General features: G+C 47.2%; 1 protein-coding gene across 1 annotated transcript in view; it reads left to right on the top strand.

Moving 5' to 3' along the window:
* The window catches only part of CRTAM (cytotoxic and regulatory T cell molecule), a 227,533-nt gene that overhangs the window by 24,218 nt on the left and 179,224 nt on the right, over positions 1 to 24,091 (top strand). Inside the window, exon 2 of the mRNA XM_078681832.1 lies at positions 15,860 to 16,006. Coding sequence (XP_078537958.1) covers positions 15,860 to 16,006 — 147 coding nt within the window. The remainder of the gene's footprint in view (positions 1 to 15,859; positions 16,007 to 24,091) is intronic.

Raw genomic sequence — 24,091 nt, 5'->3', positions numbered from 1 at the left:
GCCTCGTGGCTGCCGTGATGTCAAGCTTGGCTTCTCTCACCATTTTCATGTTTCTTATTACGGGCTTATTTCTAACGTTTCTTATTTCTAGCGAAATCATGTATTTTATCGTGTGCTATTTCTAACGTTTTCCTATTTGTAGCGAAATCAAAAACTCATCAGTGGCCTACTGATTTTGCTTTCTTATTTCTTTTATTCCTTTCTAGCGTGTTTCATGTTAAAGTTTCTGTTAACAGGATACGGTGATTACTTCGTTACTGTTGCATATGTCCTTTTTATTAGGGGTGCCCTCCGGTCGAGCCAGATGACCTACCCCTAATAAATGGTCCGGGTGGAACTAGTTTACCAATCAGTGGGGGGTAGATAGGCCCGAGAGATTACAACGGGGGACAAAGGTCCGCCTTAACTATCGTTCACTGAGGAGGAGCTTGGCGGGCATCCGAGATGGCCGCGTGAGCACAGCGCTCCCCGGACCCCCGCCGCTCCCGGCATAATATCCTGCATAAATCCTGATTTTTCACGAGGATTTGTATAGAGGACGTTGGGCTGATCTACCTGGACCTTTCAGAAATTTATTTCGACACCGGGTGCCTGAGTTACGGTGATTCGAACTTTTGGGCTCCGCCCTTGAGGTGCGCCCGGGACTGGGTGAGGTTCAGTGGCCGTCTTGGAGTTGAACAACAACGGCAGGGGGATTGGACTTGTGGGTCCCCTTCTTAAGTTTCGGTTTCGATTCTGCCTCTGACTGGGACATCGGCGAGAGGGTCGGGCCAGAGCTGGGTCCAGGGCACGAGTCGGCTGTCGGGCCTTTGGCTGGCCTGTTCTCCTATTTGGCTGTCCCTATCCTAGTGGTACCCTTGTTGCGGTCCTTTGGTCCCGAGGCCTCCCTTTCTGGTGCCCGGTCCGTTGACCCTGGTGAATCTCCTTGTGACGCATCTCCAAAATGGCGAGCAGAGGGGACCGGGAGACGCGGAAGACGAAGACACCTCTGTGCGGGGGTCCGGTCCAATCTAACGTCATGGACCGTTATACCCACTCTAAGGGGTCCCCCGGTGCTGCCCTGCCCGGTCCCAGTGCGTCTGACCACGTCGTGGATGCGTCGACGGAGCCTTCCTTGCAGGACATCATGGGCGCCATTTCTGGCATGAGGGAGTCGATAGGCCAACAATATGAAACCTTGGCCCACAAAATTGACACCGTGGCCATCGATGTGAACTTAATTCGAGCCGATCTCTCAAAAACGAACGAAAAGGTGAAGTCATTGGACATCAAATCATCCAGCCTCACGGCGGACGTCTCTGAGATACAGACGGAGATTGGCACTCTCCGTAGGGTGAACGATTTCATGACCCGGCGCTTGGAAGATTTTGAGAACAGGGCACGTCGCTGTAATGTTCGCGTGGTTGGTGTTCCGGAGAATCCAGAACCCCACTCGGTTGATCTCCTGGTTGAAGACCTGATCCAAAACCACCTTTCTCCATCTGGCCTTAGTAATTTTTCACAGTGGAGCGTGCACATCGTGTTCCGGGGGGCCAGGGTAAGCCAGGTGCCCCGCCGATACCTATTGTTGCAAAACTTTTCCACTATAGGGATCGGGACGCTATCCTGCAGGCATCACGGGTGAAGGGCCCGGTGGCCTTTCAGAATGCCACGGTGAACTTTTATCCGGACTTTTCCCAACAGGTCCAGAAGCAGCGGATGGGATTTCGTGGTGCCAAGAAGCATCTTAGGGACATGGGGATGCGCTACGCTATGCTTTTTCCGACCAGGCTGCGGGTTGAGTACAATGACCGAACTTTCTTCTTTGATCGGCCGGATGCTGTGAATGACTGGCTGGACTCCTTGCCTGGCCGACCTCCTGAGACTGAGTCGGAAGCCCACCCGGGCGGTGCTGAAGGTGGTGTAGAGAGCTGAACATTTCGTCTTTGCCTGGTGCCTTGTTTTGAATAACTCTTTCCAGGAGTGTATGCCTACGTTCCTCTACTGCTTATGTGATTTGATGTATGTTCTTTTTCTCGTTACTGGTCTTGATCGGGGTGGCGGGTGGGACGGAGCCTTTCCTCCTCCGGGGTCTTTGTGTAGAATAGGGGTTCTTGGGCGACAGGCACACTGCAGGTTGGGGTGGCTTTTTAGCTTTTTGCAGGGGTGCAGGGTGGGGGGTGTTTTCTTGTTATTTGGGGGGTGGGCGGTTGGGAAGTTCGTTGTTTGTGTGTTCTGTTCTCAAGGCGACTTTATCCTGTATTTGAAGATGTTTCTTGTGTCATGCTCATTGGTGGGGGGTTTTGGCTTTGCTGGGTGGGATGGGGGTAGCGGGTTGAGATTTGTTTCATGGAACGTTAACGGTCTGGGGGATCGTATCAAACGGAGTGTGGTGTTGAAATGTATACGATGTTTATCTCCTGATATTGTTTTTCTGCAGGAGACTCATTTGGTAGGCAATGTTTGTCATGCGATGAATAGGTGGGGCTATCGCCTCGTAGCACATTCGGGGTTTACCTCGGGTTCTAGGGGTGTGGGTATCCTTGTTCGGGCTTCCCTCCCCCTAGCTATTGATGATGTGATTCAGGATGATCGGGGGCGATATGCTGTCCTTGTGGGTCGCTATGAGGGTCGTGCCCTCTCCCTATTTACTGTTTACGTGCCCCCCGGCTTGCAGACTTCTACCTTTTCCGATTTGGGCCGTGTGTTGTTGGACCTCCCTGATAGTACTCTCTTTCTGGCTGGTGATTTTAATTCGGTGTTCTCCGGTCTCCACGATCGCCACCCCCCTAGAGATACTCCTGTGGCCCAACAGTGGTTGGGTGGGTTTTTGGATACCTTTGGCTTGGTGGATTGCTGGAGGCTTTTGCATCCTACTCAGCTTCAATACACCTTTCACTCTGGGGCCCATGGGAGTCTGTCTAGGCTGGATTATTTCCTGATGCCTGCGGCTCAGTCGCCAGCGGTGCGTGAGATTGTACACCTACCCAGGGGTATTTCTGACCACTCTCTGCTCTGGCTCCGTTTTGAGGTTGGAGTGGAGGCAGCGGGCCGGGTGGCTCCCATCAATCCGTGGTACCTTACCTCCCCCGAGACCCGCAGCCTTTTGCTTCAGTCTTTGGACGCATATTTTCTGGATAACGAGGGGTCGGTTTCCTCAGCGGTGTCCCTGTGGGAGGCCTTTAAGACGGTGATTCGTGGGCAGGCCCTCTCCCTTATTGTTGAAGCTAAGAGGGCGAGGAATAGGGAGGTGGTGGACCTTGAGGGGGAGATTTCTGCATTGGAGGATGCTTTGGACTCGGGTGTCACGTCTGCGAAACTCCACGCCCTGGGTCTGAAACAATTTGCCTATAAATCTATGGTCACGGATGCTGCTAAAGTGATGTTTCGGGAGCAACAGGGTCGTTTGTATGATGTGGGGGACAAAGCGGGTAAATTGCTGGCATGGCTGGATAAGAAGGAGAGAGCTAATCATGTGGTGCCCGTGATTCAGTCTTCGAGTGGTGAGAGTGTGACGGACCCGATTGGAATAGTTGACTGTTTTGCTGAGTAGTTCCGTGTGGTATATACCCCTGTGTCTGTGAGGGATGTGGCTGACTCTCGCCTTCTATTGCGTGATATAGCTCTGCCCAGTGTCTCCGATTTGGATCGTGTAGCGTTGGATTCCCCCTTTACTGTTGATGAGATAGCTACTGCCATCCGTTCACTCCGTTCGGGCAAAGCATTGGGCCCGAACGGGTTGGCAATTGAACTGTACAAGTTGTGACCCGACAGAGTGGCGCCGTATCTTCGCGCCATGTTTCTGGAGTCCCGGGAACGGGGTATTCTCCCATATGATCAGCGACTGGCCACGATAGTTGTCATCCCCAAGGATGGTAAACCGCGGGACCTTTGTTCATCCTATAGGCCCATATCCCTGCTGAATGTTGAGCCCAAGGTATTGGCGAAACTCCTGGCGTCCCGCCTCCTGACAGTCATTAGTGGCTTGGTCCATCCAGATCAATCCGGATTTATCCCGCATCGCAACACGGCTCTTAACCTACGTCGTCTCCACGGTGCGATTGCGAGGGCGGGGCTTCTGACGGAGCCGGCCATTTTGGCATCGTTGGATGCCTCGATGGCTTTTGATACTGTGGAATGGCCTTATCTTTGGGCGGCTCTTGAGAAATTTGGTTTCGGGCCTGAGTTTATTGGTTGGATCCAGTTATTATATGCTGAACCTCTGGCGCAAGTAGTGGTAAATGGTAGAGTTTCGGCCCCTTTCACCCTTGGCAGGGGTACCCGTCAGGGCTGCCCCTTGTCTCCGTTGCTTTTTGCACTCGCCTTGGAACCATTAGCTGCATGGCTTCGGTGGGAGCCTTCGCTCAAGGGGATTCGCTGGTCACCGGACTTTGAGGACCGCGTCTCGCTTTACGCGGATGACATTCTTTTATATCTCACCTCCCCGCGTAAATCTCTGACTGTTTTATTTGATGTTCTCACTTCATTTGGTGCCAACTCAGGCCTCGTTATTAACTGGGCCAAGTCCTGCGTGTATGTTCTTTCGGGTGTTTTACCCCCATTGCCGAGCAGACTTCCTATCCAGGTGGTCCAGTCTGGCTTCAAATATTTAGGGATTTTCATTACGCTGGACCCCTCGCTCCGATTTGAGCGTAATCTCCTCCCCCCGTTGCTTAGATTGCAACTGGACGTGGCCCGTTGGCGTAAACTTCCTTTGTCTCCTCTGGGCAGGGCGGCTTTGTTTAAAATGATGTCCTTGCCGCGGTTCCTCTATGCACTCCAGAATTCCTATGACGACATCCCCAAGACCTATTTCCGAGAGATCGAGAGTCTTCAAAGGCAATTGATTTGGGACAGGCGTCCACGTATTGCCCTCGCGAAACTCACCATCCCTTGGTACGACGGGGGCATGGCGCTCCCCGATATCAAGCGATATTATTGGGCTTCCCAGTTGTCTGCTATTAATCACGTGATGTTTTCACCGGGTCGAAATCCTGCATTCGAGATGGATAGACTCCAGCTGCCGGGTGGGGACTTTAATAGAGCGCTTTATTCTCGATCAGCCGGGCGCCATCTTGTGGGCCCGTCCAGGATTGCAGTAACTGTGTGGCGAGCCGCGAATGTGAGTTTGGGATGGGAGGATCGAATGACACTGGCGACGCCGCTTTATGCCTCGGAACGTTTGGGGTGTCTCTGGTCTACTAAGGGCTTCGACCGCTGGGATATGATTGGGATATGTAAGGTGGGTGATGTCTGTTCGAAAGGTAGTGTGAAGTCGTTCCAGGCCCTCCAGGCGGAATACGGTTTGAATGGTAGGGAATTTTTTCGTTATCTGCAGGTCCGACACGCCCTCGCCTCAGTCTTGACTCCTGATGAGGCCCTGCCCGAGTCTTCCCCCCTCGAAGATCGTGTCCTTGATGGGCACCTGCCTGATAGCACTATTTCCCTGATCTATAAGAAGCTGATCAATAATCGGGCGGACTTAATGGTCCGACTTCGGGAGGTTTGGGTCGGCGATGGGTTGGAACTGGACGACGAGGATTGGCAATCGGCACTCTCTTCTCCCAAGGAGGTAGCCATTCCTGCCCGTCTCCCTTTGGTTCAACTTAAAACCCTTCATCGAGTGTATGTCACTGGTCCGCGTCTGGTGATAATGGGCTTTTCCCTGGATGGGTTATGTAAGCGTGGTTGTGGGTCGAGTGCTACTTTTTTACACATTCTTTGGGAGTGCCCAGTTGTGGCGGCCTACTGGACTGCTGTGCTTGAGGTGATGACTGCTGTGACTGGTGTTGCCCTGCGGCCGGAGCCACGACGGTGTCTGTTGAATGTGTGGGAGCCCACTGACTACTCTGTAGCCCAGACCAGATGGGCTACCTTGGGTTACATGATTGCGAAACGGGATATTGCGCAACTCTGGGGCGCATCCAGGCCCCCTGAGGTCTCGAAATGGGAGGACAACATGGACTGGTCCATGTTTCGTGAGAAGACTGTATATGTGGCCAGGGGCAGACCCAGGGCGTGGACGAAGATTTGGGGCCAGTGGAATGAATATCGTGGGGATATCTGTACCCCTCCCCTTGTAGGCACTACTGATGTTGTCCTATCTCCCTAGGCGAGCGTTCCCGGAACCTTTTCATACTGTTTTGTGAATTTCCGATTCTCCCCGCTGCTCCCCCCCCCCGACCTTGTTAGAGCCTCAGGGCTCTTGTTATGTTCTCCTGATTGTTGACCATCCCCTCCGTTCTTTGGGCTGACCTTGATTACTGTGCATTCGCCTTTCTAGTGTTTGTTTTTCTTTTTGTATAACACAAAATTCAATATGCTCTGTGATATGTTGGGAGTAATGCTGGGTACTTGATTTGTGCCTGACCACGGGAGTACATTTCTGATTTATTCCTTGTGCCTTATTATTAGCGGCCAGCCCGTGAGGTTGTAGGCCCATTCTTGTATTTTTCTATGCTTGCTCAAATAAAGGTTTTTGAACAAAAAAAAAAAAAAAAAAAAAAAGATTAGACAAAATATTTTTTCTACGTTATTTGCGAACAGAGAATACCTCAAAAGAACTATTCCTTGAACAATAAATGTCCAGACAATCAAGCAATCAGTGGGGAGAAAAACAGGCATGACGGATTACAACGGGGACAAAAATCTGCATTACCTATCCTTCACTATCTGCAAAGGGGGCAGAATATTTCTATTCTTCCCTGTTTGTAGACAGGGAATATCTCAAAGAGCAATAATCGATAAAAATCGATAACAAACAATCAGTGGGGAGAAAGATAGGCATGACGGATTACAATGGGGGACAAACGTCTGCATTACCTATCCTTAACTATTTGCAAAGAGAGAGGAACGTTCCTATTCATCGCTGTTTGCAAACAGAAAATGTCTCAAAGAGAACCAATACTTCAAGTACAATCAATCAATCAATCAGATGGATAAAGCCATCCTACCAATCGGACGTAAAGATGTCCTACTTATCCTTACCCGGACCAGACCATGTGGGCAATTCTTCGCCTTCCCTTTTCCAGCGCCCGATCGTTCTCTTTCTCCATGTTTTTACCGCAGCATTCCTGTGGGATTCCAGTCAGGACAGTAGGTCACTGGAGAGAGGTCCGTTCGGAATCGGTGAAGTTCATTCAATCGGCAGCCGGACGAGGGCCCTCCCAAGGCAGGTATACTCCAATCGTTTAGATGTTCACCCCATCGTCTGGACCTCTCTTACCGGACCTTATGTCTCTGATGGACCCCGCGTTGGGACGCCAATTGTGGAAAAGTCAGCCCATAACACACCTGATGCCCAGGCTGCTGGCGCAAGACGCCTCTTAGTTCCCATCTTGAACAATTACCAAATAAAGAGACGGGCGCTGGAAACAGGAAAACAAGAATAGAGTTTTATTTCTCATGAGGAGAGTCTGTCATTTCGGACACCCGCATAGTGTCTTCAGGAGGTGCTCTCTCTTTCCTACCCAACCCTCCCTCTCAGTTTCTCCGAGGCTTCGTCTTTTATACACATGTTTATGATGCACAAACATTCCTTAGTACAATAAAGACGCTTTGAAGTAGGAAAAAGCATGCTTGGAATCCCAGCTTCAGGCCTATTCCCATACCAGTCGCTCAGATGTCATCCTCCACTCCTGAATGTAACAAAAGATTGTGATCTCTCAGCCGGACATTCCTACAGGACACGAGGGCAGGAGGGGATGATCAGATCAAAGGTTAGGCAGGCGATAAGATCGGGCACTTCGGCTGGCGTATCACGGTTTTGTTATGCTGGGCAGGGAAAAGGGGGGTGTACATCCACGAGGCTTGGTCTTAGGACTTGGGACCGGGTCGAAAGGCCAAGTGCAGCTGGGGGGGCTCGTCAGCAGAGGGGAAGGGTGTTCTTGGGAGGAAATGGGGGGGGTGTGGGTCAAGCAGGAGTGTTACTTCTAGAGCAGAGTCACGCAGAGGGAGAGGGTCTTATGGCCGATGCATGAGCAGTGCGCGCAGGGAGGGGTGCCGGGGGTTTAACAAACGGGCAGAGAGGCCATGGAGCCTAAAATGGCTGTCGTGTACGTGTGTGCATGGGTCTATGCTGGCGGGATAACACAGTCAGTGTTTCGCGATATCCGTTCTGCATACAACAAGGGGTACAGTGAACACAAATGAACGCCGCTTATGTGCATATACATCGCCATTTTCAACAAATCAGACAGTGAGCAATGGGCTGGTCTGACAGGTCAGTGTGTGGGCTGTTTTCTTGGCTGTTTGTGAGCCTGTTTTAATATCTGCTGGGTTTTAACTGTTGATTTCCCCGATATTATAACAAGCATTGCCTACGACAAGCTGAAGTCCAAGTCTTTTATATCTTGCAAAACACTTATACTGTGTGTTTTTCAAGTTCAAACTTCCCCAATTTGCAAGCAGGGGACACTTTTTTTAGGTATTAGATTCACTAATGGGGCCACTTTTATTTTGGTGCCCGGGCCTATTTTCTGTTGCAGTGCAACACTCTTTAACACTATGCTGTTTCTCCCTTCTGTATGCCTCCATCTAGCTCACTTAGCACACACACACACATCTCCCACTCTCTTCATCACTCTTATTATGTTCCCCGCATCTTTCTCCAAACTTCTTTTTCCACATGTTCTAATTTTGTTGACTTTTAACGTATTTCTTATTTTAAGATCATTCGGCCTCTCTTACACATGCCTCATACCAAGAGGCTGTTTCACACACGTTCTAGCACCTACCTTCTCGCACCTACATCTCGCTGAATCTTTACCCTTACTCAGACACACCTTGCAGAATCTCTCAAATTCACCTTACATTAAAACCCTTTCCATACATACTATTCCACTCTCTGAGTGGCTTAACACCCAGCCCACCATGCCTTCTCTGTCATACCCCTTTGTGAATTTTTGAGTGATTTATAAAGCATGCAAATGCTTGAAAGGTATCCAGGCACTCGTATTACTGAGTACTAGAGAAGTTAAGATCCTGGAGTAATGGGAGGGGGGGGGGTATGCAAAACTTCAGCAATTGGTCAAAAGCATTCAATGAGCATCAGAGTAAATTCAGTTCTTTTCCACTGTTACGAAAAAGGCCTGTATCCTCCTGTTCGAGTTTGTACTTGGGACTAACCATAAACTGGGAAGAAGAACATCGAAGTTTTCAAGAGAAAAGGTAGTGTCAACATTTTTGTTTCAAATATGATATGTAGGACCAGATTGATGAAAGGCTGGGAAAACAAGGGACCTTGATTTGAAAATGATCCTCTTGGGTCTTGGAAGCCAATGAAGGGAATTCAAAGCCATGGTAGACGAAGACCATGGGGGAAGATTGAGATTCAACTGTCCAGCTGTAGTTTGAATTTGCTATAGATTGGTAATGCTGAATTTGGGAGGATCGAAACACAGGAAGTTGCAATAGTCCAGGCGATGAAGAATGGGTGCCTGTAAAACAGCGTGAATCCGAAGGCAGCTAGAGAAGAATCTTATGCAGAGTTTTAACAGGAAAATGAGGACAGAGGACAACTTCTTAACATGAGTGGTGAATGATAGCTTCTGAATAAAAATAAATCCAAGATTACACACTTTAATTACTAGGGTATCAGCGGGACCAATCTGAGTTGGTGTGTGAAAGTGAAACCAGAGCAGGAATGTTATCTCAGAAAATCAAGATCTTTCTATTGTAATTGTTCAATTTAAGTGAGTTGTTATTCAAGCTTGTATGCCAAGCATACAAGCTTGAAAACCGTGGGAGGGGTCCTCAGGATTTTCATCAAGAGAACGCAGTAACTGTGTGTCATAAGCAAACCACAATAATTTTAGACTGAAAGAACTAGAGGACAAACTTAAAGATTGAAAGGAGTAGGGTTCAAGAAGAAGCCCTCTGGGATGCCATGAGAGAAAGATTTAAGTTTTCATTTGAAAGATCTAAAGGAGCCCACTTGAGTGCAATCAGAAAGATATGGCCTGATCCACCTTAAAACCTTGCCCTGGTCTCCCACATCTGGCAGGAGACGTAGAACGGAGTAGAGAGAGACTGCGTAGAGCATTGATGACAAACCCAAAAGGACAACAGCAGATTGTTTTCCATGGCCAACCACCATCCTGAAGTATTCCAAAACAGACAAACGGGCAATTTCTGTACTGTGGGAAGCACAAAACCCAATCCATGAGGTTGCTTAAATCAACAAAAGTATCAGTGCTTTCTCAAGCAGTTTGATGGGAAAAGAAAGCAAGGATATGTGTTGAATATTGCTTAATGTAGTTGGATTTGCTGAGGGTCTTTTTAAAAAGTGATCACTAACACATTCTTCCAGCAGCAGGGAACAGAGGCGGCAGTAGAATGGATGTATTGCACAGCGTAAGTAACCCAATGGTGAGCAAAGGAAAGGGCCGGAAAGGAAGACATGGAACTAATTGGGATCTGGGAGACAAGGCCGACATCAGGTTGAGAAAGTCAGGACAAGAAACAAGGGTATCTCCATGAGGGCATGACTGGCTGCCAAGCATGATAAAGCTTTAATAAGGTCAAGGAGTAAGTAGTCAAAAGTGACACCAAGAAATTGTGCCCCAGGAGATGATGATGAAGAGTATGTGAAAAAATGAGGACCTAATGTGGGATTGGAGGAGCCGGCACTGAAAGATTTGCAACTCTGGTTGATTTTGACTGCACGAGATCTGGTTCCCAAACTTCTTATACACACGGCTCCCTTGACCAATTGGCCATTGGCCACGGCTCCCCATCACATTACTTTACTTTTTTTATGGGCGAGGGGGATTACGATGTATCACACCTCAGGAGTACTCTCATTTTAAACCCTGAAAACATTTACATGAAGATATGGAAAATAGTGCGTGCAATGCAAGGATATGTCTGCTCTCTCTTTTCACACTATTTGTGCATCCTTGGACAATGCAGTGTTTGCTCTTCGTGCGCACTCAGCCTGGAGCCGCGCACACCCAGCCAAACCATCAAGAGGCAACGGGGTGCTGAGGCGCACAGTTTGAGAATTACTGTCCTAATTGACTCTGCTCAGCAACTCTGACCGCAGTGCCCCCGGCTGTTTTAGTGGCACACTGGGCTGCTGCAGCACACAGTTTGGGAACTACTGAGCTAAGAGAAGGGATTAATCACATGGGACTGATTTACAAAGATCCGTGCAGTGAAATGATGCATGAAAAGCTGCAAGATTGCATTGTGCCAACAGGAAAAAATAGATCAGTGTCATATTTATGATGCCATCAACAGTGACGCAAATAACATGGCAGTCAGGTGTGTACCCTGAATATCGAACCCACAATATTGGTGCGACATAATATCGAGAACAAAATATCGGAAAAATAAAGACATGTAAGTAAGTCTTGATTTTCTATACCTATGCAAAAGAAAAATTCCTAACTCCACATATATGTACCTACTCAGTACATATATCATCACGTTATATAGACGTAGCGTTAGGAATTGTAAATCTATATTTCCCTATATACACTTACCTTTTGATATTGTCCCTCGATATTCTTTCTTCGATATTCTTGTACCACATTATTGTTGTTGTCCATAATACATCACCAACTTTTGTAATTTATGCAGTCGAAGGAAATTCTTGAGAACAATTGTCACTTAAGTGACTGCCCTATGATGACAAAATCTTCATTTACAATGTTTGGGAAAATAACACAATGCCACCCATCCAACTCATGCAAAAAGAACAATTGATGGAGAGCCTGCTGAACAATATCAAACATTCACCCCAGTATAGAGATATGGGCCTAAATCCATCGTTTTCTTTTGCTCCATGTGCGTGCCATTCCAGTTTGAACCCAGCCATGTACAAAATCAGTCTTGAAACTGCACCCAGTGGGAACAACCCAGCCGGAACTGCCAGGCTAGGTTCTCCCTGGACCGGAAACAAGCATTCTGGGACCGGTTTCAAACATTCCACTCATGGTCATGTTGTGCACCTGTTTTCATTCGTAGTTAGATTTTCATGTAGGACTAGGTTCTGCTACTTTGTGTGAATTTTGCAGTTGTGGGTTAGGATGAAATCCTATTGCTGTTTTGGCGTGAGCGTTTTCATACATAATCAGGTTTTTTGCAACAGTTGATGCAATACTGCTTAACGCTAGTCATGACTTCAGACACAAATATACTTTGTGCACAAAAACTAATCACTGTCATTTATGCCGAGACCAGCCTGCTGGGTGCTAGAACCTCTGTTACAGAGTTTGAGAACCGGTCAACAGAGCGAGCATAAATTTTTTTAAAAACTGTTTTTATTAAACAAGAAAGGGGAGTGTTCGGTCAACGCTTGCAATTATTCATTGGTTGTAGCAGTTACACATATCTCAGAGTCAAGCAATGACATAGTATATAATGGTGCACAAGGTAGAATATACGGTTTACTTGTCATATGTTTCAAGGCGATAACTGTTCGACCAGGGTGGGGACCATTGGGGGTTCACAAATATTTCCACGATAAGTGTTCCACTTAGTCCAGATTGTTATCCATTTTCAAGGGCAGCCACGTGCTACATATACGGTCTTCTCCTGTACCATACCCCAGTCCATATCCGCCTTCCAGGTACCCAGTGTTGGTGGTGCCGCCGCTCCCCACAGACGGGCAATGTTCTGTTTTGCGATCATCTGGCCAAGGGTCGCCCAGAGTTTTCCCTTGGTACTAAGATCCGTGGGCTCCCAGACGTTAAGGAGGCATCTCTTGGCTTCGGGCCTAATTACCACTCCCCAGACTGTACGCATACATTCATGTACTTTTCCCCAGAATTATTGTATTTGCTCACACTCCCAAATAATATGCATAAAGGAGCCTTCTGAACCACCTTGCCGTTTACACAATCCTTCATCAACCCTACCCATCAACACCAGCCTAGGGCCGAAGATATAGGTTCGGTGCAACATTTTTAACTGGACGAGCCTCAGCCTGGATGAGATAGCAACCTCCTTAGTGGAGGACAGTGCCTCCTGCCATTCCTCGTCATCCAACTCGAGGCCATCCCGCCACCATTTCTCCCATAATAATATTAAGGGGTCCGGAGTGTTATGGATGAGCTTTTTATATATTGAGGGAGGTGACTTTGTCTGGCAAGTATCCATCCAGCAGCCTATCCTCAAGAGGAGAGGACACCGGAGGGGAGGACCCCACGGGGTTGTTAGACTGGAGGGAGTGTCTGACTTGTACATATCTAAAATATTCCGAGTCTGCTAGCTCGTGCATCTGTTGGAGTGTGGTGAATAAGAGCACCCAGTTTGGTCCCCATAGATCTCCAATGTGAGAGAGCCCTATCAGGTCCCATTTGTCGAAATCCTTAGTCTGCCCGAGTGTACCCGGGCACTCAGAATCCCACAGTGGGGTGGCGAGCGTGAGCTTTTTGGCTCATCCTAAGCTACGGTTAACCGTGTGCCAGAGCTGGACTGAGTGTTGTGTGGGTCCTGTTAATGAATATTTGTTGGGCCTAGAATAGAGCGCCCTAGCAAAGTTGCCACCTGGGAGTCCCCATTTGTCCATCCTGTAGCCCGGGTCCCCCCCCCCCCGCGGTAGGTGCAATGGTTTATGACTGAAAGTTGTGCCGCCCAGTAGTACTTTTAAATTTTCGGGAGCCCAATGCCCCCGTCGTACCAACCGAGTGTTACCTTGTGAAGCGATATGCGTGGTTTGCCATCCCCCAGTAATTCTCTCTGGGTACTTTCAATGTCTTGAGCGCGCATAAATGAATGCTTTCATTATTATCATTATTACTGTAAGTCAGCAGACAGGGAGGCCTTGTCCGAGGGAGCTGTGACTAAACTGGGTCTGGCATTAACTGTGCTGACAGTGATAGGGCACCACCTGGGAGCTCTCAGTATGGGGCACCGCGAGTAGGAAAAAGGCAACTTTTTAAAACTTTAATGTCAAAATATTTGCTGGGAGGCAAAGATTCCTTCTTGACTCTCGCCGACTGCTTAAAGGACTCTGCTCAGCAGCTGCGACCACAGTTTGGGCACTTCTAGGTGACTGCATAAGGCCTCAAGCTTGGAAGCCACACAGGAGAGGAAAGAAAGAAAATGCACTATGTTTAACATTTCCCTGCTGCTCTTACATGCCTTACATGCCTTGCGGGTTTGATCTGCATAGAGCTGAGCCTTAGCTGTAAGCACCAATATTTTTATTTATAAAAACACTGTGCAGAATGCAGATCATCACACTTAGTCATGAAATAGTATGACCTCCAACTGCATTCAAGTCTTTTGCGGTTTCTCTTGACATCTCATGGTACTGTACTGTACAATGAAGCAGATGAGAGAAGGCGTAAGACTTAATGGAAGAAAGAAATGTAACTATTTGATTAAAGGAAAATCTATTGTTACCAGTGGACAAGTTAGGCAGAGGACATTTCTGATTGGCCAATGCATTCTCAAACGCTTCCAAATTAAGTTTAGATGAGGCACATTTTGGACGTGATGGAGTGTGAGTTTATTTGATTAATTTAAGAAGTTTTACATAGCGCTGGCCTGACCCGAGGGTATCGGAGCGCTTTACAACAGATGCATTGCAGAGAATCACATAAAACATTAACAGTGCAGGTCGATGGTGGGGAGATCTGATTTGAAGTCTTGGGGGCAAGGAGTCGAAGCAGTGCGAGGTGTCTGCTTCCACGCTCCAACTGCTCCTATCGGTTCCCTAGGGAGCGGTCGAGGAACAGGATTTTGAATTTTACAAAAGAGGGAATAGTTCTGATTGGAGGGGGGAATAGAGTTCCAGATTTTAGGCGTGCTCCCGGTGAAGGATCGTGCCCCAGTATTTTGTTTTTGAGTTTTCAGCTAGATGAGTAGGAGGGAAATTGAGCTTCTGAGGTTCCTGGCCTGGCCGGCTTTTTTGAGTTTGAGTGCTTTCAGGACTGTGTAAGACACACAGGGCAGGGTGGTGATGATCAGCACCATACAGTAGTTGGGTGAACTGGAGCTTGCTAGATTAGGGAAGGCAAATATGTGCCCCCTTCTTTTTTCATCTTGTTTCTCATATGCAATCACTCTTCCTATCATTCACGTAGACATCCGTCCCAAGCGCAGTTGTAGTTCTTGTGTCATCAGTTCACGTGTTGAATGATTCCTGTAACAGAGGTGGGTGTGGTGAGGGTGGAAGGAGAAATAGCCCACTCTCTTCAAGAGAAGCATATAATAGCACTGTTACACCTCCATCTATGACTTGACTCCAAGTGTCCACATTGGGCAATTGCAATGCTAATTGCACCCCAACTATTTGTTTAGGACTTGTGTCCTGAAGTCATTATTATAAAGTGTGTCAGTTTTCTGTAAGTGTCTCTATTCACTTTCCATGTCAAGGTCCTATTATATATAACAGCCTTTTTACGGAGCTCTGGCTCCTCTGATCTTAACCAACCTACAAAACACGGCGAAGACAATCTGTGTTTAATCTTCAGCACTGTTAGGTCAGTCTCAAGATGCCCATTTTGGATAGTGTTCACTATAGAAAATCTTTATGTTTTTGTTAGAGGTGGTCCTTACCAAAAGATGCCATGATGAATCTATCAAGGGCAAATGTTTTAATTCACATTATGTATAATAGGTTTCATCCTGGCTTAAGGCATATTTAAAACTGGGTTACCTGGCCTGAGAGAGTCTTAAGAAAATATTTTCTAGTTGAAATAGTCTTAATACTGAAACAGTACACATCTGGCGAATTAAGCTTACTAAAAAGGTAAGTGCTAAAGTATGGCACAAGGCAAGCAACCAAGGTCTCATCTGAGACAGAAAGCTACAAACACATTAGTTGTACACACTGTGAGACTCATTTTGAAAATAAATGTCTCTCAGTGTTATTTGCAGCTGTGGGTGTGTCTTATCTAACCGTTTAGGTCTTCCTTTCTCACAGGGTCTTTGCAAAACAATATCACGGAAAATGTAACTGTGAATGAAGGCCACATCCTGTCGCTGAGGTGTGTAGGGTCTGCAGATGGAAATGCTTCTTTGCAGTGGTCGAACCCCCGAGGTTTTTCCATTTTCTTTAACAACGAGAAAGGTAAGTGTTATGAGTTTCCCTCAGCCTTTGTTGCTCCTGTTTTAGGTGTTGGTTTGCGATGTGGAAAAAGAAGGCGTTCAGTTGCATTTATCATCTGAAAAGGGTGGGCTGTGTTTTTCTCCAGCACACTACACCAGTGAAACCATAACTCTGACGTCCACATCACCTCTAGCGCCTCCCACCAGCAAATATACGTGATGGAAAGGAAAATGGTCTCCGATGATGTGGTCAAAGAGTCCTCAGGGACAGTGATATACAAATAATTTTTTTTTGCAGAAAACTCTAAGTCTTACAACACAGACTCTTATCACTACCGGTCTCAAACAATGGTTCTCGGTTCTCTAAAGACCAAAGGGCTGCTTGTCATTGAATCAACCAATTTGAAGATTTAGCTCTCTACTAAAGTAGAGAACTGCTTGTCAGGAGAAGAATACCCAGGGATTATGCAAGGATTTTAACTGTTCTAGGCACATTTGCTTACCTTAGTGGTGACTTACACTGATGAAAAGGCTCTTAGAAATACATTCTACCCTTAGATTTATTTAATCATTCTACTCTTAAACTTACATTAAATATTTGACTTAATTAAAAAAAAAATCTAAAAAAGTAAAACAAGCACATAAACCCATAGAACAGCTGACTTAACAACTGTATTACTATGGCAACGAACACTCGATTTCATTCCCATACTATAAAATAAAATGTCACGATTGTTGTTTGCATTGAAATGGTTATTATTGTCATTGCAAATTGCGTTTGCTCCTTTTTCTGCAAATGTTGTGTTGTGTCTTTTCAAACTTTCACAATCTTTGTTAAGTTCTTGGTTCAGGGCAAATATGTAAGAAACAGCTACAGGTTAACAGAAAACAATTCCTCTAAATAACTGAACTTTAATAAAGGTTCTCTCCTGCAAATTAGGTGTTTTCTGCAAATACTGTTCACAAAGGTTCTTGGGTGAGAATTTTCATCCACATGGAAATTTTGCAAAGTTGAAAAGGTTCAAAGGTTGGCAACCACATAAAACTGGATGGTCAAAATGTAATGACTGAACAACAGTTAACTTTCAAAAACATATACATTTTATTATTAAATCCTATCCCTATATGTCCGAAATCGTGAAATTCGAATTCAGTGAGATAAAAAAAAATGCAAAGGAGTTGCAATTAAATATTTCATGAGGCATAGATTTGAAGGAACTTTGCAGCTATGTGACCTAAACTGGCGAATTGCATATTAAAGTTCCAGGCAATGACTTATTTACTGCACAGGTGGCAAGTGGCAGTTGACCGCCTGTCATTACCGTCAACCTGCCACCTTGCAAAACTTTTCCCCACCTCGCTACTTGGGTGGGTTTCTAGAGCATGCCTACGAAAAGGCAGTGATTCCACTGGAGCTTTTAGCAATATGGAAGATTTCCGAGGGGAAGAAAGGATTTTCTGAACGATTAGGGGATCCCCCATGTTAATGAAAGAGTGCCCTCATTAATGGGCTAGAGAATGAAGTCTGTCAGCAAATTAGGTATTAATAAAGAGCCAAAAGACATTGTTGGTGTTTAATGGCTTTTCACAAAACAACACAAATTCTATAATACAATCACAGTATCAGAAATGAGTGAAAATAGAAGCAAACTAAAGTCCGTGATAGAGGTGGGAGAGCCTCTTAAGACTTGAACTGGGCTTGAGCCAGAGCCCTGGCTTTTGCTCCGCTCGTGGTCCTCTGTGACAGTCGAGCCTGAAACGAGCCGAAATGTAATGTGGCTTCAGCCTGCCACCCCACGCTCTACCATCATGTGCCAAGAATTTGAAACAAAGCATAAACCTTTGGTTTCAAAGAGGAAAGAAAAAGGTAGCCATCTAGTGGGTGAATTGCATAATGTGGAACCAGAAAACCAAACCTGGTACTAACTAATCCAGGATACCCTGCTTAACCAAACTGAATGATCCTAGGCAAATATTTAATTTTATAGAGCCTCCTTTTTCTTCCTTATTGCGTATGAGAGGCCTTCCAATATGTGAGTTCAGGGTATGCACTGTCCAAAAATAATCTGATGTATTAAGGTGACGCGTTTCTGCATGTTGAAGAAATACTTTTTTTTCATTTTAAAGAGACTATCATATTTTCCAAAGCTGTTTAATGCACAATTTAGGTGGCAATTTTTTTCAGGGTTCAGTTCGTGCATGGGGTCTTACAGGCACATGCATCCAACTAGAAAATAGCTATTCCTTATTTGTGAAATTTAAGGAATTGCAAACAAAGAATCGCTATATTCAATGCAAGACCGTATTAGCGATAAATTCGAGAATCGCTAAAAATCACACATGCTAATTGCGATATAACTGAGCAAACTCGCAATTAATGAAAACCAATTGGCATTTTGATGCATAGTGATGACATCACAACCTGGAAGTCAGCAAGCCCATGCTTCATTCAGTGCTTAGTTGCTGTGAGAGGAGGAAGCTGAGTGCAGGTGCAGGACAGTACATCCAAAAACTTTGTTTGCAGACCTGTCCCTTGTCAAAAACGGATCCAACTACATCAAGGGAGACTCCATCAGGCAGGAAACGCAAACTAAAATTTAGTGAAAAGGAAATTGACACACTAATAGAGGATGTGGTCATGAGCCATGACAAGCGCTTTGGAAAACTTTCACTGAAGGTCCCAGAGGCATAAAAAAGAAAAATCTGGCTCAGGATCCAGAATAAAGTAAATGCTGTGGGGGTCACACACCGCTCAATTGATGAACTGAAGAAGGGTTGGTACGACCTGCGCAGCCGGGCAAAAGAAAGGATTGCTGAGAGGCTGAAGGAAGCCAAGAAGTCTGGTGGGGGACCACCAACACAGCCTGGGAACACGCCCATGGAGGGCCTGGTGGAGTCCACACTAAAGCCTGAAGCTGTGGTGGGAGTGACGCAGCTGGAAACATCTGGAGCGGCCAACACATCTCAAGGTAAGATGCATGCAAGTGACCATTACAAGAGACATGTAATATTTGGCAGATCACCTCAGTTCCGCACAAGTATATAGAAAGAAACTCCAGTCCACATTTTCCAGGCACAACCAAGTGCATTCTGGGAGACACAGGCAGGTTCGTAGTCAAACACACAATGATAAGTCAGAACACGTGAACAATGTGTGACAGTCATTAATTTATTATGAGCAAAATGATGCTTAATATGACATGACATCACACACAAAAATGAATTAAGATTTGCACTGTTTAACATCACAGATGCAGAAGAAGGAGAAGCTGGGGATAGTGACTGCATGGAGACCCAGGATACCATGGCTGTGGATGAAATAGACATACCTGTAGTCCCACAGACAAAAGCCCATGCTCCCACTGCACACAGGGCAACAGTTCCACCACTGCAGACCATGGAGCCTGAGGATGAGTCCCAAAGTATGCCAGAGACAAGCCAGGCACAAAGTACACCCACGTCGACACCCCAAGCACAGGTCCGGAATAGCGCAGTCCACACCCGGAGGCACAGGGCAGGGTCACGCCTCACACCACAGGCGGAACAATCTACAGATGTCTGGGGTGGTCTGGAGGCACAGATGCTCTGGGTGCAGCGCCTGCAGGCAAGAAACATGCAGTTAATGCAGGCACAAATCAGCAAGATGGCAGGTAACATCGCTGGACTGACTGGTTGCGTGAGGGAACTCACTGCAGCTGTGGTTGAGGGCAACAGGCAGACGCAGGAGCTGACCAGGGTGATGAAGGAGGGACAAGTGACACAGACGAGACACCATCGGCAGTTGATGTAGTGCTTGCACGGCTATACAAGTGCAAACAATTGCATGAGCACCAACACTGCAGTGCTGGCCCATCGGTCCGTCAACATGCAGATTGAGATGTCCCATTGTAGTGGAGATGTGGCCAAGGCACTGGGCCAGGTGACAAATGCAGTGGAACAAATGCATGCTGCCACTGTTGGGGCCAACAACGTGACGGGGGACGAGGGGAGTGAGGAGGCCTCAAGCCTCATTAGTTTGTCAATGCCTGTCACCACTTCCAGGAGGCACAGCACTTGCCATACAACACCCTCCATATCCAACATGAGGGATGGAGATGAAGCAGGTGAAAGACGTCTGGGTGTGCGTGGGAGGAGGAGATAGACTGGCATGTCCATAGACATTCAACAATGGTGAGGTAACCATTGCCAAAGACATTACTGGTGACTGACATTCAAGTCAAATGTGTATGTCTTTGTTTAATTTACAGTAATGTTATCCATGTGCTACTGTGCACCTGATATTAGTGCCTCAACACTACAAGATATTTAATTTGAGAAAAATATAGTTAAGTAAACAATGCTGTTTTTGGTCTCGTCATTACTCACATCAGAAATAATTTTGTGTGATTTCTGTACTTATCCTGCGCCCTTCTGCTGAGCTTGCTCCATGTGTTGCACGTTGTTGTGCCGCTTCCTTGTTGTTGTCGTCAGACTCGCTGGCAGACACCTCAATGGGAAAGCCTCTCCTTACGGCAATGTTGTGTAACATGGCACATGCTGCCACAATCCTGCAGCATTGGTTGGGTTTGTACTGTAATGCGCCTCCTGTCTTGTGTAGGCATCTGAAGCTGCTCTTTAACAGCCTTAAGTTGCGCTCAATGATGTTCCTGGTGGAGATGTGCGCAGTATTGTATCTCTGCTCATTGGGGGTTGTTGGATTGAGGTATGGCGTCAAGATGTAGTTACGCACGTCGTATGCGCTGTCACCTACAGGGAAGTAAGCAAAGGGTCAGTGACGGTAATGCATTGGCATACATACTATGTCTGTGGGAAAAAATAACACATGTTTACCAAGCAGATGTCCCTCTCCGAATTCACCCTTGAGCAGACAAGTGTGTATGCCACTCTGGTGAAATATGTAGGAATCATGAGTGCTTCCCGGGTATTGAGCCACAATATCAGTGATGATATATTTTGCATTGCAGACTACCTGTATGTTTAGCGAATGAAAGCATTTCCGATTCCTAAATATATATTCATTGACTGCTGGTAGACATATTGGTACATGGGTACAATCAATGCAACCTAATACATGTGGGAAGTGGGCTAGCTGATAGAATTACTGTTTGGTCTTATTCAGTTCATGTGCGGTTGTGGGGAAGCTAATGTGGTAGTTGATCCTTGACATCATGGCATGAAGGAATGCTTTGAAGAAACGTTAAAGGGCACTTTGAGACACACCTCCAGCTACTACCCCCTGAAAACTGCCTGACGCAAGTAGGTGCAGGCAACATAGGACCTGCACATGAGTGGGTATTACATTGGTCCTACGGGTCTGATGCCGCAATATGGCTCTCCCTGTTAACTATTTGACTTGCCCACTTCTTGCCTGTGGTGGCTGCAAACTGATGTTAAGTAGGTTGTTCTTGCCCGTGAAGGGGAGCAATAGGTGGAGTCTGATGTGATAGGGGAAAGGTGATCTGCTTCCATTGTGCTATATCAGATGCTGAAAACACAGGTTGAAAAGAAATTGTACAGCAACTGTATTGTATTAGTACAAACATTTTCTAAATCTTATTTTGTGAAAAATAGATGGTAAACCACACAATATTTACAAATCAGTTTTGACTTGCCCACTTCTTGCCTGTGGTGGCTGCAAACTGATGTTAAGTAGGTTGTTCGTTCCCGTGAAGAGGAGCAATAGGTGGAGTCTGATGTGATAGGGGAAAGGTGATCTGCTTCCATTGTGCTATATGAGATGCTGAAAACACAGGTTGAAAAGAAATTGTACAGCAACTTTATTGTATTAGTACAAACATTTTTTAAATCTTATTTTGTGAAAAATAGATGGTAAACCACACAATATTTACAAATCAGTATTGCCCTCATCTATACTCACAAGCTTAGTTAACAATTCCACCTTAATGTTTTGTACTTGAAACCCCAACGCCGGAAACAACGACATCACCCCTTCGCAAGACCTCTGCAACTCCCTCGCCTCCTTCTTCCACAACAAGATCGCGGACATACACAACAGCTTCAGCACTCAACCGACGCACGCCACGACCGAACCACCGCTCCCCACCACCACCCTCCGCGCCTGGACTCCGATCAACACCGAAGACACCATCCGCACGATGAACTCCATCCACTCCGGATCTCCGACCGACCCCTGCCCTCACCACGTCTTCAACAAGGCCGACGCTGTCATCGCACCCCACCTGCGGGACATCATCAACGCCTCCTTCGACACCGCTACCTTCCCGGAGAGCTGGAAGCACGCCGAACTCAGCGCCCTACTCAAGAAGCCATCAGCCGACCCCACCGACCTCAAGAACTACCGCCCCATCTCGCTGCTCCCGTTTCCGGCAAAAGTCATTGAGAAGACCGTCAACAAGCAGCTGGCCGCCTTCCTCGAGACGAACGGATCCCTCGACCCCTCGCAGTCTAGCTTCCGGGCAAACCACAGCACCGAGACCGCCCTGATCGCAGCCACCGATGACATCTGTGCCCTGCTCGACAACGGAGAAACAGCGGCCCTCATCCTCCTAGACCTCTCCGCGGCCTTCGACACGGTCTGCCACCATACCCTAGTACAGCGCCTCAGCAACGTCGGAGTCCAGGAGAAGGCACTGGAGTGGATCATCTCCTTCCTCGCCGGAAGAACACAGAGAGTCCGCCTCCCTCCGTTCAGATCGGAAGCCACTGAAGTCATCTGCGGCGTCCCTCAAGGCTCCTCGCTCAGTCCAACCCTTTTCAACGTCTACATGGGCCCCCTCGCTGACAACGCACGCCAGCACAACCTCAACATCATCTCCTATGCCGACGACACCCAGCTGATCCTCTCCCTCACCAACGACCCCGCCACCGCCAAAGACAACCTACACGAAGGGATGAAAGAGGTAGCCGAATGGATGAAGAACAGCCGCCTGAAACTGAACTCGGACAAGACGGAAGTCCTCATCCTGGGATCCTTACCCTCCGCCTGGGACGACTCCTGGTGGCCCCCCGCCCTGGGCAGCGCGCCCAAACCGACAGACCACGCACGCAACCTGGGCTTCATCCTGGACTCCTCCCTCTCCATGACCAGACAAGTCAACGCCGTCTCCTCGTCGTGCTTCAACATCCTGCGCATGCTACGTAAGATCTTCCGGTGGATCCCCACCGAGACCAGGAAGACGGTCACCCAGGCCCTCGTCACCAGCCGTCTGGACTACGGCAACTCCCTCTACGCCGGAACCACCGCCAAGCTCCAGAAGAGACTTCAGCGGATCCAGAACGCCTCAGCACGTCTCATCCTGGACATCCCCCGTCGCAGCCACATCTCCGGACACCTGAGAGACCTGCACTGGCTCCCGGTCAACAAGAGAATCACCTTTCGACTCCTCACCCACGCACACAAAGCCCTACACAACCAAGGCCCGGGATACCTCAACAGCCGCCTCAACTTCTACGCTCCCAAACGCCAGCTTCGATCGACCGGCCACGCCCTCGCCGCGGTCCCCCGCATTCGAAGAGCCACCACAGGAGGTCGGTCCTTCTCCTACCTCGCCGCCAAGACATGGAACTCCCTCCCGACCCACCTCCGCCTGACCCAGGACCACCTCGCCTTCAGGAAGCAACTCAAGACCTGGCTGTTCGAGCAGTAGCGGACCCCCCCTCCCTAGCGCCTTGAGACCCTTTTGGGTGAGTAGTGCGCTATATAAATGCTGTGATTGATTGATTGATTGGTTTAGATTTAATATTTCACTATTTCAATGCATTTCACTATATTTCAGAACACCCAACCTTAAACCACAGAAATAGAAAGGAAGGAACATGGGATATATACTAATAACCGAAAATCCGTTAAGTAATAACGCATCCAGACACAGGAGTGTGTCTTAAAGGTTTATTGTCAAGTACAAACCATCAACCCGAACAGACCATGATCCAGCAGAAACTGCCAGATCAACGTTCCCATTCAGAATGTAGCACATATGGAACCCCCTTACATCATACTGTGACATAGTAAGTGTTCCTTACACAACCCATAACCATAGCACATCTTCCCCTTTAAAATGAAACACAATAATAAATAAGGATAACATTGCCCATAAGAAATAAATAGGAGAATTGGCTTTCTAAA

Source organism: Lissotriton helveticus, chromosome 3_1, assembly GCF_964261635.1.
Source record: "Lissotriton helveticus chromosome 3_1, aLisHel1.1, whole genome shotgun sequence".
Taxonomy (NCBI): Eukaryota; Metazoa; Chordata; class Amphibia; order Caudata; family Salamandridae; genus Lissotriton; species Lissotriton helveticus.
This window is presented reverse-complemented; position numbering and strand designations above follow the sequence as displayed.